Source organism: Phyllostomus discolor, chromosome 9 (genome assembly GCF_004126475.2).
Source record: "Phyllostomus discolor isolate MPI-MPIP mPhyDis1 chromosome 9, mPhyDis1.pri.v3, whole genome shotgun sequence".
Lineage (NCBI taxonomy): Eukaryota > Metazoa > Chordata > Mammalia > Chiroptera > Phyllostomidae > Phyllostomus > Phyllostomus discolor.
In genome coordinates, this window is record NC_040911.2 from 56451376 (window position 1) to 56475755 (window position 24380).

At 37.8% G+C, this 24380-nt stretch overlaps 1 protein-coding gene across 1 annotated transcript in view; it reads left to right on the forward strand.

Annotated features, from left to right (window-relative positions):
* Window positions 1-24380, forward strand: part of KBTBD12 (kelch repeat and BTB domain containing 12) — a 60398-nt gene that overhangs the window by 17827 nt on the left and 18191 nt on the right. The window contains 1 exon segment of the mRNA XM_028524502.2: window positions 17069-17266. Coding sequence (XP_028380303.1) covers window positions 17069-17266 — 198 coding nt within the window.

Genomic DNA, 24380 nt, shown 5'->3' on the forward strand with positions numbered 1-24380 from the left:
TTTCTGGTGCTCCCTGACTGTCTACAGTAACAAGGCCTCACATCAGTTCAACTTCATCTCCTACATACCATACAACTGTGAGAGATTTCTCTCTGACCTTAAATTTTTTATGAATTTAATTTGTCCAAGTTTGTTCTCTTAAATTTGTTAGAAGTATTTGGCCCAGAATCCCAGATTGTCCCAGTAATCAACATTTTGAGTAGAAAATTGGCGTGTTTGAGATTCCTCTTTGTGGATTCTCTAGTTTTCAGTGTATCTAACCAGCCCCACACAACCCCTAAAAACTCCCCTGATTTCTCTTTTCCTCACTAGAGTCCTGTCTTTGTCAAATCCAGTTCTTATCTTTGGTTCAGAATTAGCTAATACCACAAGGGCAAAAAAAAAAAAAAATGTCTCAGAAAGGGCTGTTTACTCTCTAGAATTTTAGTTCATCTAGCCCTTATTGTTTCCATACCTCTCCATTATCCATTTTTTACATTATTTATTTATTTATTTATTTATTTTTAGAGAGAGGGGAAGGGAGGGAGAAAGAGACAGAGAGAAACATCAATGTGTGGTTGCCTCTCATGCACCCCACACTTGGGGACATGGTCTGCAACCCAGGCATGTGCCCAGACTGGGAATCAAACCTGCAACCCTTTGGTTTGCAGGCCAGCACTCAGTCCGCTGAGCCACAGCAGCCAAGGTTCCACTATCTTTTAAATGTGTTTTTTTTTCCAACGTATGATTTTTCCTGGTTGTAAGGATCATTAGCCTGCCATAAACTACTACATCTCAGCCAGAATGGAAAAATAAATACTATATACATGTTTTATACACACTTTATTTATGAGACACAATTCTTTTTGTATAATATTTATTTCACAGTTTTTAAAGGGAAAGAACAAAATTTCAGGTTAAGTGCTTTATTCAAACTTATAGTTATGAGGTGGCATAGCAGTAATCAGAACCAGTCATCAAACAATAAAGCTTTATTTACTACCACTGTGCTACTCCTTCCTTACATCAAGGTTATTGATTTTTATTCTATCATTCCATTAAGGCTGCTTCAGTAGTCATCCTAAGTTATTAACAGAGGTCCTTAGGGAAATTCCTAGCTCTGTCTTTACCTTGAGTCAGGTGAGGGTAGGAAGTAATAACCACATTTATTTGTAAGTTGGATGGTACTGGCTCTGCACTCTCTGCCTTCAAGATTTGGGCTTCAGGGTTTCAGTATTTCATTATTCTTGCCAATGATCATAACCTCGATACTCTCCACATGAGATGAGTTAGGAAAACTGGTTCCCGACTATGTAGGCATATCAGTTGTGTGAGTGTGTGTGTGTGTGTGTGTGTGTGTGTGTTCAATAGCAAGATGAGTGAGATAAGGTACAAACGCACATACTCCAGCCAAGCTCATGACATCTCCTCTAGAAGTCCTGAATTAACAGGATATATAGGTCTTTGTCAATCTAAGAACAAATGGAATTGATAAAAATTTGAACTTAAAGTTCTAACTAGGTCTTTAAAAAATTATCTCTCATACAAATAGCAAATCCTTATGTTGTACACCTGAATCTAATCTAATGTCAATTATCCCTCAATGGAAAATAAATTTAAAATAATTTTTATTTTAATATATTTTATTGATTATGCTATTACAGTTGTCCCATTTCTCCCCTTCATTCATTCCCTCCCACCCTGCACACCCTCTCCCACCCACATTCCCCCCTCTAGTTCATGTCCATGTGTCATAAGTTCTTTAGCTTCTACATTTCCCATACTATTCTTGCCCTCCCCCTGTCTATTTACTACCTACCCTCTATGCTACTTATTCTCCATGCCATTTCCCCCTCTCTCCTCCTCCCACTCCCCTGTTGTTAACCCTCCATGTGATCCCCATTTCTGTGGTTCTCTTTCTGTTCTAGTTGTTTGCTTAGTTGGGCTTTGTTTTTGTTTTAGGTGTGGTTGTTAATAGTTGTGAGTTTGTTGTCATTTTACTATACATGTCTTTTTATCTTCTTTTTCTTAGATAAGTCCCTTTAACATTTCATATAATAAGGGCTTGGTGATGATGAACTCCTTTAACTTGACCTTATCTGAAAAGCACTTTATCTGCCCTTCCATTCTAAATGAAAGCTTTGCTGGATAGAGAAATCTTGGATTTAGGTCCTTGCCTTTCATGACTTGAAATACTTCTTTCCAGCCCATTCTTGCCTGCAAGGTCTCTTTGAGAAATCAGCTGACAGCCTGATGGGAACTCCTTTGTAGGTAACTGTCTCCTTTTGTCTTGCTGCTTTTCAGATTCTTTCCTTGTCTTTAATCTTGGGTAATGTAATTATGATGTGCCTTGGTGTGTTCCTCTTTGGGTCCAACTTCTTTGGGACTCTCTGAGTTTCCTGGACATCCAGAAAGTCTATTTCCTTCGCCAAATGGGGGAAGTTCTCCTTTATTATTTGTTCAAATAAGTTTTCCACTTCTTGCTCTTCCTCTTCTCTTTCTGGTACCCCTATAATTCGGATATTGGAAAATTTAAAGTTGTCCTGGAGGTTCCTAAGCCTCTCCTCACTTTTTTTCCTTTATTTCACTTAGCATAGCCTTCATTTTTTTTTTCATCTAATTTGTGACAAAATTCAGCCAATTTTGTGAGCATCCTGATTACCAATGTTTTGAACTATGCATCTGATAGGTTGGCTATCTCTTCATTGCTTAGTTGTATTTTTTCTGGCGTTTTGATCTGGTCTTTTGTTTGAGCCATTTTTTTTTGTCTGATGTGCCTGTTACATAGTGAGGTGTGGAGCCTTAGGTATTCACCAGGGTGGGGTAGCCCACATCACTCTGTTGTGACCCTATATGTGGGGCAGGAGTCTGAGAGGGAACAATGGTGCTTGCTCCACTCTCTGCCAGATTTCAGTCACTCCTCCTGCTTCCCCCCAGCAAAGTGGGCCCTTCTGGTACTGATTCCCATTGTGGGTGAGTTTGTGTACATTCTGGGACCCTATGGGCCTTTCCAACAAACTCTTCTGTGAGGCTGGGAGTTTCTCCCAGCACCTCAACCCTCACAGGTGTTTTCAATTGATGTGTTAAGGATTTATTTCCCGGCGCTGTGTTGTGCAGCTTGTCCTGCTTCCCAGTTTTGCCTGGTTTATCTGTGCATGAATATGGGACCACCCAGTCTGCCAGCCACCTTGCACTCCATGCTCCACAATCTGCCACTTCACAGGGTCTACCCACTACTGCCTTGCTCTCCCGAGGTCCCCCAGCTGCTGCCTTGGGCACCCGGGGTCTTCCAGCCACTGCCTTGCCTCGACCCCTCTCTATCCGGATACCTGACTCTGCCTCTCCTACTGGTCTGGATGAATGTGTCTACTTTTAACTCCTTGGTTGTCAGACTTCCATATAGTTTAATTTTCTGTCAGTACTGTTTTTTTTTTTAATTTCTAAATCGTTGTGGTTCTTATTTTGGTTCTGCGAGGAGGCACAGCGTGTCTACCTATGCATCCATCTTGACCAGAAGTCCTCTTAATTTGCATGTCTTTGATGCCTAGTGATGCTAAGCATTCTTTTGTATGTCTCTGAAAACACGCAAAGCTCAATTGAGTAACATTGATATCAGACAGATTAATAATTTCCATTGGAGAGATAATTAAATTTATTAACATACTGTCATTAATTCAGCAAATGCTTTTTGTAGCATAGGTATGCCAAAACCCAGTCTGGATGCTCAAGACCCAGAGAAGGAAGACACATTCTATACTCACAAGAAACTTAATGACTAGGACAGGACATAGGCAGATCAAATATGCATACAGTTAAGTGCATGCCTATGAGGACATAGTGAAGTGTCAACTAACCCACCTTACAGGTAGGAATAGTCAAATGAAGAAAAAGGAGATGGATATGCATGGCTCCAGGAGCAGTGTAAGTCTAAGTGTGATAGAGAAAAATTAGGTAAAGTAAACTGAGTTACTTTAATATCTCTGTGAGTAAAGATTAATTTAGTCTGTCTCAATTAAATGTTAATTTTGATTGTTGTTAAAGGATGACACCAGCACTCAGTATCTGAAATCAAAAGGCTGAATTTACTGCTTACTTAAGTGCCAGAATTGTTTGCTGATCCAGAGATGTTTTCATTGAGCAAAGCTAACTGGTAATCTTATATAGAATTTTTCAGCAGGAGTTTATTTTGGATTATAATTGTTACAATGGTGGGAGTGTATTATGTGAACCTTAGAAGTGTGATTTAATGTTATTACAGAGGCAGGGGTAGATCAGCCTTCACAGAGGATCAATGGAGTGAGTCAGCTACTGGTTGGCTGCTTTTCAGAGTATGAGGTTCCATCTGACTTATGGGTTCCAGAGGCATGTTTGCTTTAGCAAGTTGTCATGGATTGATTAATCAGGTTGAAAGCCAGCTCTCATATTGATTTGTTACCATGACTATAGAACAGTTAGTCTTTTCCTAGAGGTATGGAACTTTTATATATTCTCATTCTTCCATTTTAGTTTTCTATCAGCCAAAGAAACAGGGTTTCAGGGGTGTCCAGGTGTTCTACACTGTTGATTCTTCTTGAAGACAAGGTTTATCCCTGGCTCTCATTTTCAGTGTGCATGTTAATCAGCATGAGTTCATTCTGTTTTTTTTCTTTAAATAAATTTTTTTGAAATCTTCATTAGGACAGCGACTATGTAGATTTAAGACTGTAGATAAATGAGTCAAACTATGTAATATACAACAAAGCGTCACAAGAAGGGTTTGGAGGGCACTCTAATGACATGATCTCAATTTTTCCAGGCCTAACCATGAAAATAAGTCCCCAAAACTCCCTAAGTCTTCCTTAATAGTCAGTTTGCTTTTTGTTTTTGCATAAATAGAAATTGTTCTACATCCTCTGTGGTGTTAATCAAGGTACTAAATGAATTTTTAGCAATGAATGGCACACTCTCTCCAGTTAGCAATAGAAAAATCCAAAGCCATGCTAATTTCCATAACTATTTTGGAAAAGGCATTTTAATTGGTTGGTTTACTATTTTCTATATCAGCCAATGTGAGGGACAAATTTTTGAGGATCATTTGAGTTGAATAGAACCTATGATAAAAGTGTTATCCATAGGAATCTGTCCCACTAGTGTTCACTTATACCACTCAGGAAGGGTTTAATCCCTTCAGACCCTTTATAAGAAATAGTCCACTCTGAGAGAACTACATACTTGAAAGATCTGACTAAGCATCTGATAGAACAATTGGCCTTGGTCTTGAATCACAAACAACCTGAATCCAGGAGCTGTGATCAGCCTCAGTGGAGCTCTGTGCATATTGTCTTTGGATTCATGATAACCAGCCACTATTAAATCCCAAGAAAATTTTTATCCCCCTCTCTCAATGCAAGGACTTTTTGTTTTTATTTTATTAACCAAGTGTGGCAGGCATTTTATTAAAAATGAAAAGGAGGCCTGATTGGTGTGGCTCAGTGGTTGAGTGCTGGCCTGCAAATCAAAGGGTCGCTGGTCATTCATAGTCTAGGGTACATGTCTGGGTTTGGGGCCAAGTCGCTAGTGGAGAGGCATGCAAGAGGCAACCACACATTGATGTTTCTCTCCCTCTCTTTCCCGTCCCTTCCCCTCTTTAAAAAATAAATAAATAAAATCTTTTTTAAAAAACAAATAAATAAAAATGAAAAGAAGGAAAACAGCTAGAAATGTGCACTTAGGAGCCTTGAGTTTCATTCTCAACAAACTAGAAAAAGATAGTTCAACTATTACCAACAAGGAAGTATAGAGCACAGATCCCAAGGAATCAGTTGATCTTTTTGGAAAAAATAAAAAGTAAATGTTAAATGTATTGATCAAACATAAAAATAGTTCATTTCCGTATTATTGGTAATGTTAGTATAACATAGTTTTATACCATGATTCAAATTTGCTGCTCAAGCAATAGTTTGAAAGAGCCAAATTATAAAGTTAAGATGGTCATCACCCCTTAGTAAACCAATAAAGAGAACAAATGTGATAAAAGGAATAAAGAATAAAAGTACATAAAGAGTGTGACAATTGTTTCAGCAGAATCTGTTTGCATGGTCTTAGGTAGAAGCATTTGTTTTAGGCAGTACTGTCCCTAGTCCAAGGATTTTCTATTAACCAACATTTCTGGGAGTTATCTAGAGAGTGTTAATTTAAGATCCAGAATGAGTGTGTGTCCAGTTCTGTTTACTTTCTAAAGCTCTTTGAAAATGTTCAATCCTTCCTAGATATCATCTAAATCAGGGGTGTCAAACTCATTTTTACCAGGGATGTCAAACTCATAATTTCACCTAAAATTATGCCAAAATAATTTTAGGATTGTATAAATGTAACTATTCCTTAACTGTTAAGGAGTTGAAATTACATTCACCCCTTTGAAGGCAACTGTGAGGCTAATGTGACCCCCAGTGAAAATGAGTTTGACACCTCTGGACTAAATCAAAAATTTTCCATTTCAATTTACTTTTTTCTGAGACTTCTATTTCAGGTTTGAGTACATTTACAAAAAAAAAGAACATAAGGCTTACTTTAACTTAGCTATTCGATGTACTCCAGAAAATTGCTTGAAACTCTCCTAGCGTATTTTTTTCCCTACTGATTCTCCTTTTTTTAAATTTTTTTTTTATTTTAATCATTGTTCAAGTACATTTTTCTCCCCCCTACTCCCATTACAGGCCACCCACCCGACCCTCCACCCTTCCCCCCCATTACCCCCCACCCCTAGTTTTTGTCCATGTGTCCTCCAAATTTGTTCCTGTAAACCCTACCCATTCCCCCCTGAAATTCCCTCTTCTCTCCCCTCTGGTCACTGTCAGACTATCCCCTATTTCAGTGTCTTTGGTTGTATTTTGCTAGTTTTGTTTTGTTTTGTTTTGTTGTTTAGATTCCTGTTAAAGGTGATATCATGTGGTATTTGTCTTTCACTGCCTGGCTTGTTTCGCTTAGCATAATGTTTTCCAGCTCCATCCATGCTGTTGCAAAGGGTAGGAGCTCCTTCTTTCTTTCTGCTGCATAGAATTCCATTGTGTAAATGTACCATAGTTTTTTGATCCATTCATTTACTGATGGGCATCTAGGTTGCTTCCAGCACCTAGCTATTGTAAATTGTGCTGCTATGAACATTGGGATGCATAGGTTCTTTTGAATTGGTGTTTTAGTATTCTTAGGATAGAGTCCCAGCAGTGGAATTGCTGGGTCAAAAGGCAGATCCATTTTTAGTTTTCTGAGAAAACTCCATACTGTTTTCCATAGTGGTTGTACCAGTCTGCAGTCCCACCAACAGTGCACTAGGGTTCCCTTTTCTCCACAACCTCTCCAACACTTGCTGTTTGTTGCTTTGTTTATGATGGCCATTCTGAACTGGTGTGAAGTGATATCTCACTGTGGTTTTAATTTGCATGTCTCTGATGGCCAGCAATACTGAACACCTTTTCATGTGTTTCTGAATGCTCTCTATGTCCTCCTTGGAGAGTGTCTGTTCAAGTCCTTTGCCCACTTTTTATTTGGGTTGCTTGTCTTCTTAGAGTGGAGTCGTGTAAGTTCTTTACATATTTTGAAGATTAAACCCTTGTCTGAGGTATCATTAGCAAATATGTTTCCCCATATGGTTGGTTCTCTTTTTATTTTGATACTGTTTTCTTTAGCTGTGCAGAAGCTTTTTATTTTTATGAGATCCCATTTGTTTATTCTTTCTTTTATATCCCTTGCTCTGAGGGACATATCAGTAAAAATGTTACCACATGAAATATCTGAGATTTTCCTGCCTATTTTTTCTTCTAGGACTTTAATGGTAACACGGCTTATATTTAAGTCTTTTATCCACCTTGAATTTATTTTTGTATATGGTGTAAGTTGGTGCTTGAGTTTCATTTTTTTTGCACGTAGCTGTCCAGTTTTCCCAACACCATTTGTTCAAGAGACTGTTTTTATTCCATTTTATGTTGCTGTCCCCTTTGTCAAATATTAATTGACTGTAGAGACTTGGGCTTATTTCTGGGCTCTCTGTTCTGTTCCATTGGTCTATGTGCCTGTTTTTATGCCAGTACCAGGCTGTTTTGATTACAGTGGCCTTGTAATACAGTTTGATATCAGGTATTGTGATCCCTCCTACTTTGCTTTTCTCTCAAAATTGCAGCAGCTATTCAGGGTCGTTTATGATTCCATATAAATTTTTTCAAGTGTTTGTTCTATGTCTGTGAAATATGCCATTGGTACTTTAATAGGTATTGCATTGAATGTGTAAATTGCTTTGGGTAATATGGACATTTTGATGATATTAATTCTTCCAATCCATGAACATGGCATATGTTTCCATTTGTTTGTGTCTTCTTTAATTTCTTTCTTCAGTGTTATGTAGTTTCTGGAATGCAGGTCTTTTACTTCCTTGGTTAGATTTATTCCTAGGTATTTTATTTTTCTTTTTGCTATTTCAAATGGGATTTTTCTCTAGATTTCTGTTTCTACTATTTCATTGTTGGTATACAAAAATGCCTTTGATTTCTGGGTATTGACTTTGTATCCCGCTGTTTTGCCAAATTTGGTGATTAGGTCAAGCAGTTTTTTGCTCGAGTCTATAGGATTTTCTAGGTACACTATCATGTCACCTGCAAACAGTGACAGATTTGTTTCCTCCTTTCCGATTTGGATGCCTTTTATTTATTTTTCTTGTCTGATTGCTGTGGCTAAAACTTCCAGTACTATATTGAATAGAAGTGGTGAAAGTGGACAGCCTTGTCTTGTTCTTGATCTTAATGGAAAAGAATTTAATTTTTGCCCATTGAGTATGATGTTGGTTGTAGGTCTCTCATATATGGCCTTTATTATGTTGAGGAATGCTCCCTCTATTCCCACTTGCTGAGTGTTTTTATCAAAAATGGTGCTGTACCTACTCAAATGCTTTTTCTGCATTTATTGATATGATCATGTGATTTTTGTCTTTGCTTTTGCTTATGTGATGTATTACATTTACTGACTTATGAATATTGTACCATCCTTGCATCCCTGGGATGAATCCCACTTGGTCATGGTGTATGATCTTTTTAATGTATTGCTGGATGCGGGTTGCCAATATTTTGTTGAGAATTTTAGCGTCTATGTTCATCAGTGATATTGGCCTGAAGTTTTCTTTCTTTGTTGTGTCTTTATCTGGTTTTGGGATTAGGGTGATGCTGGCTTCATAAAAAGAGTTTGGGAGTCTTCCATCATTCTGGTTTTTTTGGAATAGTCTGTGAAGGATTGGGATTAGCTCTTCCTTAAATGCTTTGTAGAAGGCACCTGTGAAACAATCTGGACACAGACTTTTGTGTGTCAGGAGTTTTTTGATTACTGCTTCAATTTCATCTGCTGTTATTGGTCTGTTCAGGCTTTCTGGTTCTTTTTCATTGAGTTTTGGAAGATTATATTTTTCTAGAAATTTGTCCATTTCACCTAGGTTTTCAAATTTCTTGGCATACAATTCTTCATAGTAATTTCTTACGATCCTTTGTATTTCTGTGGTGTCAGTTGTAATCTCTCCTCTTTCATTTCTGATTGTGTTTGTTTGGATCCTTTCTCTTTTTTTCTTGATGAGCCTGCTTAAAAGTTCGTCAATTTTGTTATCATTTCAAAGAACCAGCTCCTGGATTCGTTTATCCTTAGAACTGTGCTTTTAGTGTCTATGTTGTTTAATTCTGCTCTTATCTTGGTTATTTCCTTCCTTCTGCTTGCTCTAGGCTGCCATTGTTGTTGTTTCTCGAGTTCTTGTAGATGTAGGGTTAGGTTGTTTGTTTGAAATGTTTCTAACTTTTTTAGGTGGGCCTGTATCACTATGAACTTCCCTCTCAGGACTGCCTTGGCTGTGTCCCATAAGTTTTGGGTTGTTGTGAGTTCATTTTCATTTGTTTCCAGAAGCCTTTTGATTTCTTCCCTAATATTATTCTTGACCCATTCATTGTTTAATAGCATGCTATTTAATCTCCATGGTTTAGAGTGTTTTGGGGTTTTTTCCTTCGGGTTGGTGTCTAGCTTCAGTCCCTTGTGGTCAAATAAAATGCTTGGTATGATTTCAATTTTCTTGAAATTGTTGAGGCTTGTTTTGTGTCTTATCATGTGGTCTATCTTTGAAAATATTCTGTGTACATTTTAAAAGAATGTGTATTTTGCTTCTTTGGAATGGAGGGCTCTGTATATATCAGTTAAGTCCATTTCCTCTAGGGCATTGTTCAATGCCACAGTATCTTGGTTGATATTTTGTTTGGAAGATCTGTCCATTTTTGATAGGTGTTAAAATTGCCTAGTATTATTGTGTTGCTGTCAATATCCTTTTTAAAGTCCTCTAGAATTTTCTTTATGTATTTGGGTGCTCTTATGTTGGGTGCATATATATTTTCAGTGTTTATGTCTTGTGGTGGATTCTTCCCTTGAGTATTAGGAAGTGACCCTCTGGGTCTTTTTTTATGACCCTTTTTTGGAAGTCTATTTTGTCTGATATGAGTATTGCTACCCTGGCTTTCTTTTTTCCTGTTCTTTTGCTTGGAAAATTTGTTTCCAGCCCTTCACTTTTAGCCTGTGTAGATCTTTTGTCCTGAGGTGGATCTTTTGTAGGCAACAAATGTGTGGGTCATGCTTTGTTATCCATTCAGCTATTCTATGTCTTTTGATTGGAGCATATAATCCATTTACATTTAAGGTCATTACTGATAGGTACTTATTCATTGCCATTTTCGTACCTGTGTTCCCCTCTCTCTCTCCCTCTCTCTCTCTTTTTCCTTGTTTCCTTAAAGCAGGCCCTTTAGCATCTCTTGCAAAGTTGGTTTGCCGGAGGTGTATTCTTTTAGACTCCTTTTGTCAGGGAAGCTTCTTATTTGGCCTTCTATCTTGATTGAGAGCCTTGCTGGGTAAAGTAGCCTTGGTTGCAGACCTCTGGTTCTCATTACTTGGAATATTTCTTGCCATTCTCTTCTGGCTTGGAGTGTTTCCGTTGAGAAGTCAGCTGTTAACCTTATTGGGGCTCCCTTGTATGTTACTTCCTGTTTCTTTCTTGCTTCCTTTAATATTCTCTCTTTGTCTTGAAATTTTGCCATTTTAATTATGATGTGTCTTGACGTGGGCCTCTTTGGGTTCCTCTTGATTGGGACTCTCTGTGTTTCCTGGATTTGTGTGACTTTTTCTCTCATCAAATTAGGGAAGTTTTCCATCATTACTTTTTCAAATAGGTTTTCTATCCCTTACTCTTCTTCTTCTCTTTCTGGTATCCCTATTATACAGATATTATTACATTTCATATTGTCTTGCATTTCTCTTAATCCTTCTTCCTTCTTTCTGAGCCTCTTTTCCTTTACTTGCTCTTTCTGGGTGTTCTTTTCTACTTTGTCCTCCAATTTGCTGATCCAGCCTTCTGCTTCATTAATCCTGCTTTTCATTCCTTCTACTGTGTTCTTCAGTTCAGTAATTGTATTCTTCATTTCCCCTTAGCCTTTGTTGAGAGTTTCTATTTCCTTTTTCATGTTGATGTAGTTTTCATTTTAGCTCCCTGTAGTTTCTGGTAGCTCATTGTGAGCTCATTGAGCTTCCTGACAATCATTGTTTTGAACTCAATATCTGATAGTTGAGTTGCCTCTATTTCATTTAGCATTCTTTCTGAGGCTTCCTCCTTTCCTTTCATTTGTGGATTGTTTCTTTGTCTTCCCATTGTTGGTGAGATTCTTCTTATTAGCCTCAGCTTCTTAAATTGATCTGTTCTGGCTCCCTGGGTTTGCGGTGTGAACTTCTGTAGTAGAATAGCAGTGAGTTTCAGTGGTGCAGTCCTTGATCTCCCAAGCTCACTGGTCTTGGGCTGTCATTTAAGTTGGCTTTGTATTTGCCTTTGGGTTTTGATTGTTGTTGTGTCTTTCTTTGGTGGGTTCTTACCACCAGCTGGTTAAATGAGGGTCACTCTGTCCACCACCTTTTGTATTTTGTTGTGCTGGTGAGGGCAGGTTGTGTTGAAGCTGGTTCTTCTGTGTGTATAAGGTTTTAAGGATTCTCTCTTGCTCTTGTTCAGTTGTTTGTATTGGGACTGTCTCTACTGTTTAGTTGTTTTTCCAGATAGGTCCTGGATTGAGGTTAGTGTGGCTTCCTCTCCCTCCTTCACCTTCTTCTGTTGTTCTCTGTTGGTGGTTCCTTTGTTGTTGGGTTTCCTCTTCCAGTGGTTATCCTGGTGTTCACAGCTTCCACCTACTGTTTTTTTGTGATCAGTTGGAGGGGGGAGGCAAAATGGTTTAAGACTGCAAGAGAGTATTCTATGATATTTACAGTAGCAGCCAGTAGAGAAGAGATAGGAGATCCTTTGACTATGTATAGTGTTAACCGTGATCTTCCACCAGCTAGCTGATTTTTAGAAAGGATGGAAAGAAGATAAGACTGTTGTTGGGGAAGGAAGGATTGTGAGGTGGATCTATAAAGCAGCTAGGTTTTGGGAGGTCAGATTCTGAGGTAAGGTGAGAGTAAAGGATAGTAAATAGGTGTAGTATATGAGAGAATATAGTTATCCACTACAGTAATAGAGTTCAGGAAACTTTGAAATGGGATCTGGAAGGGGTGTTGTGAAGTAATCACAATTGCATGGAACAGCAATTATTTACAATAATATTAGGGCAACAATCATATGACAGAATCTATGAGATCTAGGTAACAAGAATAAGGAGTACAGAACCTCGAGTAGTGTGCTAATGGAACACAGGTGAGTTAAAGGACAGTAGATTAGCAATACACTATGCAAGAGATATCAAGGGAAAGCTGTCAGGTCATACAATATAGCCAGCCTAGCAAAGCAGACTATACAAAAAGAAGAGGGATACAAAAATACCATTAAAAAAGATGTAAGAGTACTGGGAAAATGATAATAATACAAATGTGCAATAACTTGCAGGTTCTCTGTGATAGCAGGGTAAAATTTGTCTCACTGTCCCAGCTGTTGTGATGCCCCTTCTTGGGGTTCAACTTTGGATTTTTTCACAGATCCAGGATTTTGTCTCACTTGTAGGTATTTAAAAAGTAAAAATAGAAAAGGCAGACAAAGGAAGGAAGAAGAGATAAAATTGGAGGAAAAAGGAGGAAGGAATAAAAGAAGAAAGCAGGAAAGAGAGGAAAAAGAAATGAAAAGAGAATAAAAATAATAAAATTTAAAAATTAAGAATTGTTAAAAAACAGAATCAAATTAAAAAGTCTCTTGGTTTCAAAGTGGCCAAACCAGTTTTTCTGCTCTCGCTGGCTGTGGCAGGCTGAGGGGTGATTGGTAATGCTTTTCTTCCTTGGTCAGCGGTGACACTGTCTGGGAAGCTATTGTGGCTCCTCAGCCTTGCGCCCTGGGTGTGGGAATCAGGCCTTTCCCCAGGGTTACTGCTGTGGGCTGGGGTGCTGGGATGCTCTCTCTGCACACGCCTGCATGCCCTTGTCTGGGTGGCACAGAGAGTGGAGCAATTGATCACTTTAGGAGAATTCCCCAAACAGTGTCTGTCTTTTCACTCCTTCCTCTTGAGAAATTCCTCCTATTCAAGCCTGACGCTCCACACAATGGCCTGGCTTTTCCCACAGCCCAACTCTCCAGCCAAACCGGTGACTGTGGGGATCAGGGCCCAATTCATAACCCAACCTCGCCAGTGTCCACAGCCTCCAAGGGTGCTCACAGCCCTTCTGTGTTTGCTAGCAGCTGGGTTCCTCCCAGTGCCACTCAGACCTTGTTTGGCTGGGGAGGGAGCAGTTGTCCTGGCTCTCTCCCAAGCACTCTGTGGCAAACCCAGCAACTGAGCTCTGGGCCTGGGGCTGCAGCCCCTGGATCCCGTGCTGGTTCCTGGGACCCTACCGTGTTGCAGCACTCCTCTTAGGGTCCGGTTTTTCAGTTCTGCCACAATCCTTGGTCCCCTATTTTCACATATGCTGAAGTATGTTGGTTGCTTTCTCCTCTACTCCATAGATCTGCCAGGATTTTCTCCCCTGTGCAGAGGGAAGCCAAATCTGCTCCTTCCTACTCCGATGCCATCTTAGAGTCCTAGCTCAATAATGTCATATATTTTAAAAAATAAAATAGTTGAAACAAATTTTGATGCCTTAAAGAATATCAATGATCACAAACTCTCATTTTAATAAAATGTATTATTTTAATTAGTTTATGCTAATTCATATGTCATCATTTTTTTAATTATGCTCTTACTCCACCAGTTACTAGGCACATATGGGAATGAGCACAAATTATCACTCTCTATAAATCATCTTATTTATATACAAGATAATTATTCCAAAAACTTATAATCTTTTTAATAGTTATTAAGCAAATATTATCAAGATTTTCTTTTAGAAAAAAGATATTATGCTTGGTACCTTGGAAAATATAATGACTCATGCCTTGCCTTTAAGGATGCATTTATCTTGTATGCCTATATTTTTTTAAAACATTTTATTTATTTACTTTTTTTAAGATTTTATTTTTTTATTTATTTATTTTTAGGGAGGGAAGGAAGGGGGAGAGAGAGAGACAGAGAGAGAGAGAAAAACATCAATGTGCGGTTGCTGGGGGTTATGGCCTGCAACCCAGGAATGTACCCTGGCTGGGAATCGAACCTGGGACACTTTGGTTCCCAGCCCGCACTCAATCCATTGAGCTATGCCAGCCAGGGCTGTATGCCTATATTTTTAAACTGTGAAATTTTTTTGATTAATAATTCTCTCAGGGTCACTTCAGAGAAGTATTAATAGAAATGTGTCTTGTAGCTCAGTGGATTGAGCGCAGGCTGGGAACCAAAGTATTGCATGTTCGATTCCCAGCCAGGAGACATGCCAGGGTTGCAGGCCACGGCCCCCAGCAACCGCACATTGATGTTTCTCTCTCTCTCTCTTTCTCCCTCCCTTCCCTCTCTAAACACAAAAAAATATAAATAAAAATCTTAAAAAGAGAGAGATCTTTTTTAAAAAAGGAAATGTGTCTTGTATCCTATTAGGTACCCCAAGTTAAGAGAAGTTAATGATCACTTCTTGGACTTTTGGCTAAGATCAAATGAAGGGAAGTTAATGATGCTTTAGGCAGGCAGACCTAGGGGGAAACTACTGACCAGCATAATAATATCTCTCCTGTGTCTTGCAGAACAGGTAACTAAATCATCTTGTTATTACCTGATTGGTGGTTGCCAGGGTTAAATACTATAGATAAATCACCTTCTTTAAGGCCAACCTACCCCCACTTTTTGTTGGACTATGGAACTTCTATCTACCACAGTACTACATTGAAAGGGGACCCATGAACAGCAGAGCTCTGCAGTTAACCAAAGCGAGCATGTCCACTCCCTGGAAACACTGCTGCTCAGACTTGGCACTATAAGGGGCTAAATTATTTATCCAGCCAGATAAGAGAGAAAGTAGCTAAAAGCTTCCTGAGTTTATAATCTCAGTCCCTAGATTCATACAAGAAACAGGCCAGGCTCTTTCAGCAAAAAGAGAAAAAAGTCTTCCTCCAAAGTCCTCTTCTATCACCTCTTACACCTGACATAAGTCCCAACCATGGTTAAAAGAGTTGTTCCCATCACTCTTGGATTCATTGAGTACTGTGTGCCAGGCATTTGAAATAAACTTAAAATATGTAAAAAATGGACTTTGCCCTGAATAAGCTTACAATACATCCACGTGAACAAACTCAGAAAGCATAGGAAAAGTTAAATTTCTCATTCATTCATTCCAGGCACACATGTCAGGTACAGTACTAGTTACTGAAGATGCAGTATTGAAAGTTGAAAAACAGATGATAATGCAAATAACCATCTGACTAGTGCAATGGTAGGCAAAAGATGTTAAGTAATAGTGATGTTCAGTAAATGTCATGAGATCAGAGAAGTTCTTAGGTTTGGTTCTTAGTAATAGATATTGCTATAAAAATCTATATATTTAGCCAAGCATCAACCAGCACTCCACAAATGCAGTGACTCTTCTACGACCCTCTCTACAGTAAAGGGACCTGGTTTAGCCTGAGACTAGCACTTTAAAATTTTTTTGACTGATTGTGCAGATCAGGGTTGTCAGATTGGGTGTGCATGAAATGAGGTCACTGATGAGAGGAGTGTCTGCAAGTACAAGAGTGTCTCTCCTTCCATTGAATTCGCCTTAGTTTCGGGAGCCATATTTCAGGTCAGGAAATATGGCCCTGACATTTAAGAATATTCATTGTGGTACTTTGGAGGAGAGAGCAAAAAACATCACTTAAAAACTTTGTGTTTATTATTACAGTCAATTGGAAGTTCTTACACAATTACTTTTCTTGTAGAGGGATGTACTTAAAGTCACAATATATAAAATATATTTCTGTTACTTGTTGCAGTCTCTGGATTTCTGGGTCTTATTTGTATCTCTTTTAAGGTACTTGTCATGATCTCCTTCACTTATTTGCATACATGGCTCTTTCTATCCCTCAACTTCTTAATGGCTAGAAATATGCCTTATTCATCTTTCTAAATTCCCTTTATCACTTAGCACATTGCCTTGCACATATTAGGCAATCAATGACTTTCTGTTGAATTAACTGTATCATCCAAAAGTGGAAGATGCACTGGACATTTAGATTTAAGGGCCTTCCTTTGACCCTCAAACCTTAAATTTACCAAAGAATTGTCCTTTCCTAATGGGGAAAACTTACGCAACTCAAGAAGAGAGGAAAAGACAGGCTTGTAATGATGAGGAATGGAAAGGACACATCTCTAGCTAACAAGATCAGTGAAATCATTGTGAATTATCAACAGGAAGGCAGATGTCAAAGTCAAGTTACCCTCATATTTAAACCTGGAGTTCTTATTCTAAAGGGGGTACTCATTGTGTCAACCAGTGTTGGATATTATATAGAATATAAAGCCTGCAGTGGAATCAGCATCATGCATAAGAACAAGCAGATGGAATATTGTGAATAGAAGTGACATTAAATTTGGTTATGGAGTATCTAGTAGACATCACTATTGCTTAGGAGTAGCACCAGGCAACAAAGAGAAAGGTCGAAAGGCCTAGAAACATCTGATACAAACCATAGCAGTAAGGAGGCTATCTACAATGAAGTGTCTGTTCTTATCATTCTCTGTAGGTGGAATTGGCTGCATAGGTCAAGACAAGGGCCAGATTAGAAAGTGCCTGGATGTGGTGGAGATCTATAACCCTGATGGGGACTTCTGGAGAGAAGGCCCACCTATGCCAAGTTCCCTGCTCTCTCTTCGAACCAATTCTACCAATGCAGGAACAGTGGATGGAAAGCTGTATATCTGTGGAGGATTCCATGGAGCAGGTATTGATCCATTTAAAAATGTTTTATAACTTTGGTGTTGATTTGACTTCCCTTAACTAACCCAGTACCAAAAATAAGCCTGAGAACAGTATGAGGACTGGCAAAAGCATGGATTTTAGTGTTCAGTGATCTTGAGCAACTCACCAAACCTTTGAATTTGAGTTATCACATTCACAAAATGGAGCTACTACCTCTAAATGATACCATAAGAATAAAATGAGATCTAGTTTATAATGTGAGTATGAGGAGGCATCAGAGACAGAAGGCCTGATTGTAGTACCAAATAAGAAATATTTTTTATTTTTAATTAGAGTAGACATTCAACATTATTTTATATTAGTTTAAAATGTACAACATAATGGTTAGATGTTTATATAATTTATAAAGTGGTCCCCCAATAAGTCTAATACCCACCTGGAACCATACATAAATATTACAATATTGACTATAACCCTTGTGCTGTACTTTTCACCCTCATGACTATTTTGTAACTACCAATCTGTACTTCTTAGTTCCTTCACATTTTTCACCCAGCTCCTCCAACACCTTCTAATCTGGCAACCCTCAATTTGTTCTCTGAATCTTTTAGTCTATATCTGTTTCGTGTGTTCATTTTTATTCTTTAGATTCCACATATAAGTAAAATCATATGGTACCTGCCTTTCTCTGCCTGAGTTGTTTCACTTAGCAGAACACCCTATAGGGCCATCTGTTTTCTTGCAAATGTTAACATTACATTCTTTATTATGGCCAGCCCATTGTATATATGCTCCACTTCTTCTTTATTCATCCATTTATGGGTACTTTAGATGGCTTCCATATCTCAACTATTATATATAATGCTGCATTAAATGTAGAGGTGCACATGCCTTTTCTAATTAGTGTTTTGCATTTCTTTGGATAAATACCCAGAAGTGGAATTGCTGTGTCATATGGTACTACTCTTTTTCACTTTTTGAGGAAACTTTATACTGTTTTCCATAATGGCTACACCAACTTGCAATCCTACCAACAATGCATGAGGGTTCTCTTTTCTATGTATCCTTGTTAATACTTGTTGCCTATTGATTAATTAATCATAGCCATCCTGACAGGTGTGAAGTTATATTTATTTATGATTTTAGTTTACATTTTGTTGATAATTAATGAACTTGAGCAACTTTTATTATGTCTATTGGCCATCTTTGTTCTCTTTGGAAAATGTCTATTCAGGATCTCTGATTATTTTTCAATTGGATTGTTTGCTTTAGGGGGGTTAAGTTGTATGGCTTAATAAGTTTTGGATATTAACCCCTTATCAGATGTATCATTGGCAAATACCTTGTCCCAATCAATAGGTTGTCCTTTTGTTTGATTGATGGCTTCCTTTGCTGTGCAAAAACTCTTTAGTTTGATGTAGTCCCATTTGCTTATTTTCTCTTTTATTTCCTTGCCCAGAGAGACATATCCACAAAAAATATTACTAAGAGCAATATTGGAGAGTTTATTACCTATGTTTTCTTTCAGGAGTTTTATGGTTTTATGTCTTATATTTAAGTCATTAATCCATTTTGAGTTTATTCTTGGTATTGTACAAAAAGGAGTCTAATTTAATTTTTAGGTATCTATCCAGTTTCCCCAACACCATTTATTGAATAAACTGTCTTTACTCCATTGTATCTTTGGTTATATATTAATTGACTATATAGGTGTGGGTTTATTTCTGGGCTCTCTATTCTGTTGCACTGATCTATGTGTCTGTTTTTATGCCTGTATCATGATGTTTTGATGACTATAGCCTTGTGGTAAAGTTTGATATCAGGTAGCATGATACCTCCAATTTTGTGCTTTCTGGATCATTTGTAGTTCCATATAAATTTTAGGATTATTTGTTCTAGCTCTGTGAAATGTGCCATTGATATTTTCATAGGCATGCCATTGAGTGAAAAAAAAAATATATATATATATATTCATGCCTTGGGGAGTATGAACATTTTAATAATATTAATTCTTCCTAACCATGAGCATGACATACTCTTCCATTTATTTGTATATTCTTCAATTTATTACTTCAATGTCTTATAATTTTCAGAGTATAGGTCTTTTACCTATTTGGTTAAATTTATTTCTATGTATTTTTTTAAACTTCACTCAGACATGTTTCCATTGATTTTTAGAGAAAGAGGAAGGGAGAGAAAGAAAGAGAGAGAGAGGAGAGAGGAGAGAGAGAGAGAGAGAGAGAGAGATTAGAAAGAAACATCAATCTGTTGCCTCTCATATGTACGCCAACCAGGGATTGAACCCACAAACTAGGCATGTGTGTCCTAACCAGGAATTGAACTGGCAACCTTTCAGTACATGGAATGATACTCCAACCCACTGAATCACATGTCCAGAGCCCTAGGTATTTTTTTTCCATTTCTTGAATTTTATTGTCATTCAAGTACAATTGTCTGCCTTTTCTCTCCACCTCCTCCCCCTACCCCAGCCATCCCCACCTCCCTGCCCTGATTCCATTTCCCCTTGGTTTTGTCCATGTGTCCCTTATAGTTGTTCCTGAAAACCCTTCACCCTTTTCCCCCCATTATCCCTTCCCATCTACCTTCTGGTTACTGTTCATTTGACCTTAATTTCAATGTCTCTGGTTAAATTTTGTTTGCTTCTTTGTTTTGTTGATTAGGTGCCACTTAAAGGTGAGATCATATGGTATCTGTCTTTTACCTCCTGTTTTATTTCACTTAACATAATGCTCTCCAGTTCCATCCATGCTGTTGCAAAGGGTAGGAACTCCTTCTTTCTTTCTGCTGTGGTGTATTCCATTGTGTAAATGTACCATAGTTGTTTGATCCATTCATTTATGGATGGCACTTAGGTTCCTTCCAGCACTTGGCTATTGTAAATTGTGCTGCTATGAATATTGGGGTGCATAGGTTCTTTTGGATTGGTGTTTCAGTGCTCTCAGGATATAACCTAGCAGTGGAATTGGTGGATAAAAAGGCAATTCCATTTTTAGTTTTCTCAGGGAATTCCATACTGTTTTCCACAGTGGCTGCACCCATCTTCAACCCCACCAACAGTGCAATAGGGTTCCCTTTTCTCTGCATACTGCCCAACACTTGTTTGTTGATTTGTTTATGATGGCCATTCTGACCTGGGTGAAATGGTATATGACTGTGCTTTTCATAAGCATCTCTCTGATGACTAGTGATGCTGAACATATTTTCATATGTCTCTAGACACTTTGTATATCCTCCTTAGGGAAGTGTCTGTTCAAGTCCTTTGCCCATTTTTTAATTGGGTTTTTTGTCTTCCTAGAATGGAGTCATGTGCATTCTTTATATATTTTGTATATCAACCCCTTGTCTGAGGTATCATTGGCAAATATGTTTTCCCATATGGTTGTTCTCTTTTTATTTTAATGTTCTTTTCTTTAGCTGTGCAGAAGCTTTTTATTTTGATGAGATCCCATTTGTTTATTCTTTCTTTCATCTCCCTTGCTTTAGGGGACATATGAGTGAAAGTATTGCTACATGGAATATCTTAGATTTTCTTGCCTATGTTCTCCAGATGGACTTTTGTGGTGTCACAACTTGTATTTAAGTCTTTTATCCATCTTAAATTTATTTTGGTGTATGGTGTAGGTTGGTGGTCAAGTTTCATTTTTTTGTATGTAGCTTGTCCAGATCTCCCAACACCATTTGTTGAAGAGGCTATTTTTACTCCATGTTATGCTTCTTCCCCCTTTGTAAACTATTAATTGACCATAGAGACTTGGGTTTATTTCTGGGCCCTCTATTCTGTTCCATTGTTCTATCTGTCTGTTCTTATGCCAGTACCAAGCTGTTTTCATTACAGTGGACTTGTAATATAGTTTGATGTCCAGTGCTGTGATCCCTCCTACTTTGCTCTTCTTTCTCAAAATTTCTGGAGCTATTCACTATCATTTATGGTTCCATATAAATTTTTGAAGTGTTTGTTCTATATCTGTGAAATATGTCACTGGTACTTTAATAGGTATTGCATTGAATCTATAAATGGCTTTGGGTAAATGGACATTATGATGATGTTAATACTTCTGATCCATGAACATGATATATGTTTCCACTTGTGGAAACATATTCATTCTTCAGAGTTGATTTCATTCTTCAATCTTGTGTAGTTTTCTGAGCATAGGTCTTTTACCTCCTTGGTTAGGTTTATTGCTAGGTATTTTATTTTTCTTGTTGCTATAAGAAATGAGATTTGTTCCCTGATTTCTGTTTCTGATATTTCATTGTTGATATACAGAAGTGCCTTTGATTTCTGAATATAGACTTTGTATCCCCATGTTTTGCCCAATTCATTTATTAGGTTGAGCTGCTTTTTGGTGTAGTCTATAGGATTTTCTATGTACACTATCATGTCATCTGCAAACAATGACAGATTTGTTTCCTCCTTTCTGATTCGGATGCCTTTTATTTCCTTTTCTTGTTTGATTCCTGTGGCTAAAACTTCCAATACTATATTGAATAGAAGTAGTGAAAGTGTACAACTTTGTCTTGTTCTTGATCTTAGTGGAAAAGGTTTTAGTTTTTGCCCATTGTGTATGATGTTGGCTGTAGGTCTCTCATATATGGCCTTTATTATGTTGAGGAATACTCCCTCTGTTCCCACTTTGCTGAGTGTTTTCATCATAATAATGAGTGCTGTAACTTATCAAATGCTTTTTCTGCATCTATTAATATTGTCATGTGATTTTTGTTTTGTTTTTTATGCGATGTATTACATTTATTGATTTGTGAATACCATGCCTTCCTAGCATCATTGGGATGAATCCCACTTAATCATGGTGTATGATCTTTTTCATGTATTGCTGTAGGTGGTTTACCAATATTTTGTTGAGTATTTTAGCATCTATGTTCATCAGTGATATTGGCTTGAAGTTTCCTTTCTTTGTTGTGTTTCTATCTGGTTTTGGGTTTAGGATGATGCTGGCTTCATAAAAAGAGTTTGGGAGTCTTTCGTCTTCTAGGGTTGTTTAGAATAGTCTGTGAAATATAGGGGTTACCTCTTCCTTAAATGCTTTGTAAAATTCTCCTGTGAAACTCACTGGTCCAGGGCTTTTGTGTGTTGGGAGATTTTTGATTAATGCTTCAATTTTGTCAGCTATTACTTGTCTGTTCAGGGTTTCTGCTGCTTCTCCATTAAGTTTTGGAAAATTATATTTTTCTAGAAATTTGTCCATTTCACCTAGGTTTTCAAATATTTTGGCATATAGTCCTTCATAATAGTTTCCTATAATCCTTTGTATTTCTGTGGTATCAGTTGTAATTTCTCCTCTTTCATTCCTATTATGTTTATTTGCATCCTCTCTCTCTCTTTCTTGATGAGTCTACTTAAAGTCGATTTTGTTTATCTTTTCAAAGAAACAGACTCTAGATTTATTGAGCTTTGGAATTGTGCTTTTAGTCTCTATGTAGTTAATTCTGCTCTAATCTTGGTTATTTCCTTCTTTTTACTTGCTCTGGGCTGTTTTGTTGTTGTTTCTCAAGTACTTGTAGGCATAGGGTTAGGTTGTTTATTTGAAATGTTTCTATCTCTTTTAGTTAGGCCTCTATCACTCTGAACTTCCCTCTAGGACTGCCTTCACTGTGTCCCATGAGTTTTGGATTGTTGTGGGTTCATTTTCATTTGTTTCCAGAAACTTTTTGATTTCCTCCTTGATCTCATTTTTGAGCCATTCATTGTTCAATAGCATGCTATTCAATCTCAATGACTTTCAGTGTTCTTGAGTTTTTTCCTGGAGGTTCGTTTCTAGTTTCAGTCCCTTGTGGTCAGAGAAAATGCTTGCTATTCAATTTTATTGAATTTGTGGATTTTGTGTCCTATCATGTGGCCTATCTTTCAAAATGTTCCATGCGCATTTGAAAGGAATGTGTATTTTGCTTCTTTGGTATGAAAGGTTATTCCCTTTGATCTAGAGCGTTATTCAGTCCCATGATATCCCTGTTGATATCTTCTCTGAAAGATCTATCCATTGTTGACAGATGAGTGTTAAAATCCCTTACTGTAACTTTGTTGCTGTCAATATCTTTCTTGAAGTCCTCCAAGATTTTCCTTGTATATTTGGGTGCTCCTATGTTGGGTGCATATATGTTTATAATGTTTATGTCTTCTTGATGGATTCTTCCCTTGAATATTATGAAATGTCCTTTTGGATCTCTTTGTATGGGCTCTGTTTGGAAGTCTATTTTGTCTGATATGATTATTGCTATCCTATCTTTTCTTTCCTGTCCATTTGCTAAGATTATTTTTTTCCAACCTTTAACTTTCAGTCTGTGTAGGTCTTTTGTTTTGTGGTGAGTCTTTTGTAGGCAACATATGTGTGGGTCATGATTTCTTATCCATTCAGCTAATCTATATCTTTTGATTGGAGCATTTAATCCATTTACATTTAAGGTTATTATTGATAGGTACATATTCATTGCCATTTTACTTCCTTCACAGCTGTGTTCCTCCCTCCCTGTCTCCCTCCCTCTCTCTCTCTCTCTCTCTCTCTCTCTTTTTTCCTTTTCATAATGCAGTCTCTTTAACATATTTTCCAGTACTAGTTTGGTGGAGGTGTATTCTTTGAGCCTTTTTTTATGTGAGAAACTCCTTATTTCACCTTCCATTTTAAAAGAGAGCCTTGCTGGCTAGAGTAGTCTTGGTTGTAGGCCTTTGCCTTTCATTAACTGAAATATTTCTTGCCATTCTGTTCTGGCTCTGGGTGTTTCCATTGCTAAATCAGCTGCTAATCTTATCGGGGCTCCCTTGTATGTTACTTCCTGTTTCTCCTTTGCTGCCTTTAAGATTCTCTCTTGTCTTGAAATTTTGCCATTTTAATTATGATGTGCCTTGGAGTGGGCCTCTTTGGGTTTCTCTTGGTGGGACCTTCTGTGCTTCCTGGATTTGTGTGACTTTTTCTCTCATCACGTTAGGGAAGTTTTCCATCATTACTTTTTCAAACAGGTTTTCTATCCCTTGCTGCTGCTGCTGCTGTTCTTCTCCTTCCCCTTCCCCTTCTCTTCTCCTCCTCCTCCTCCACCTCCTCCTCTTTCCTCTTCTTCTGTCCCTTTTACACAGATATTATTATGTTTCATGTTGTCCTGCCTTT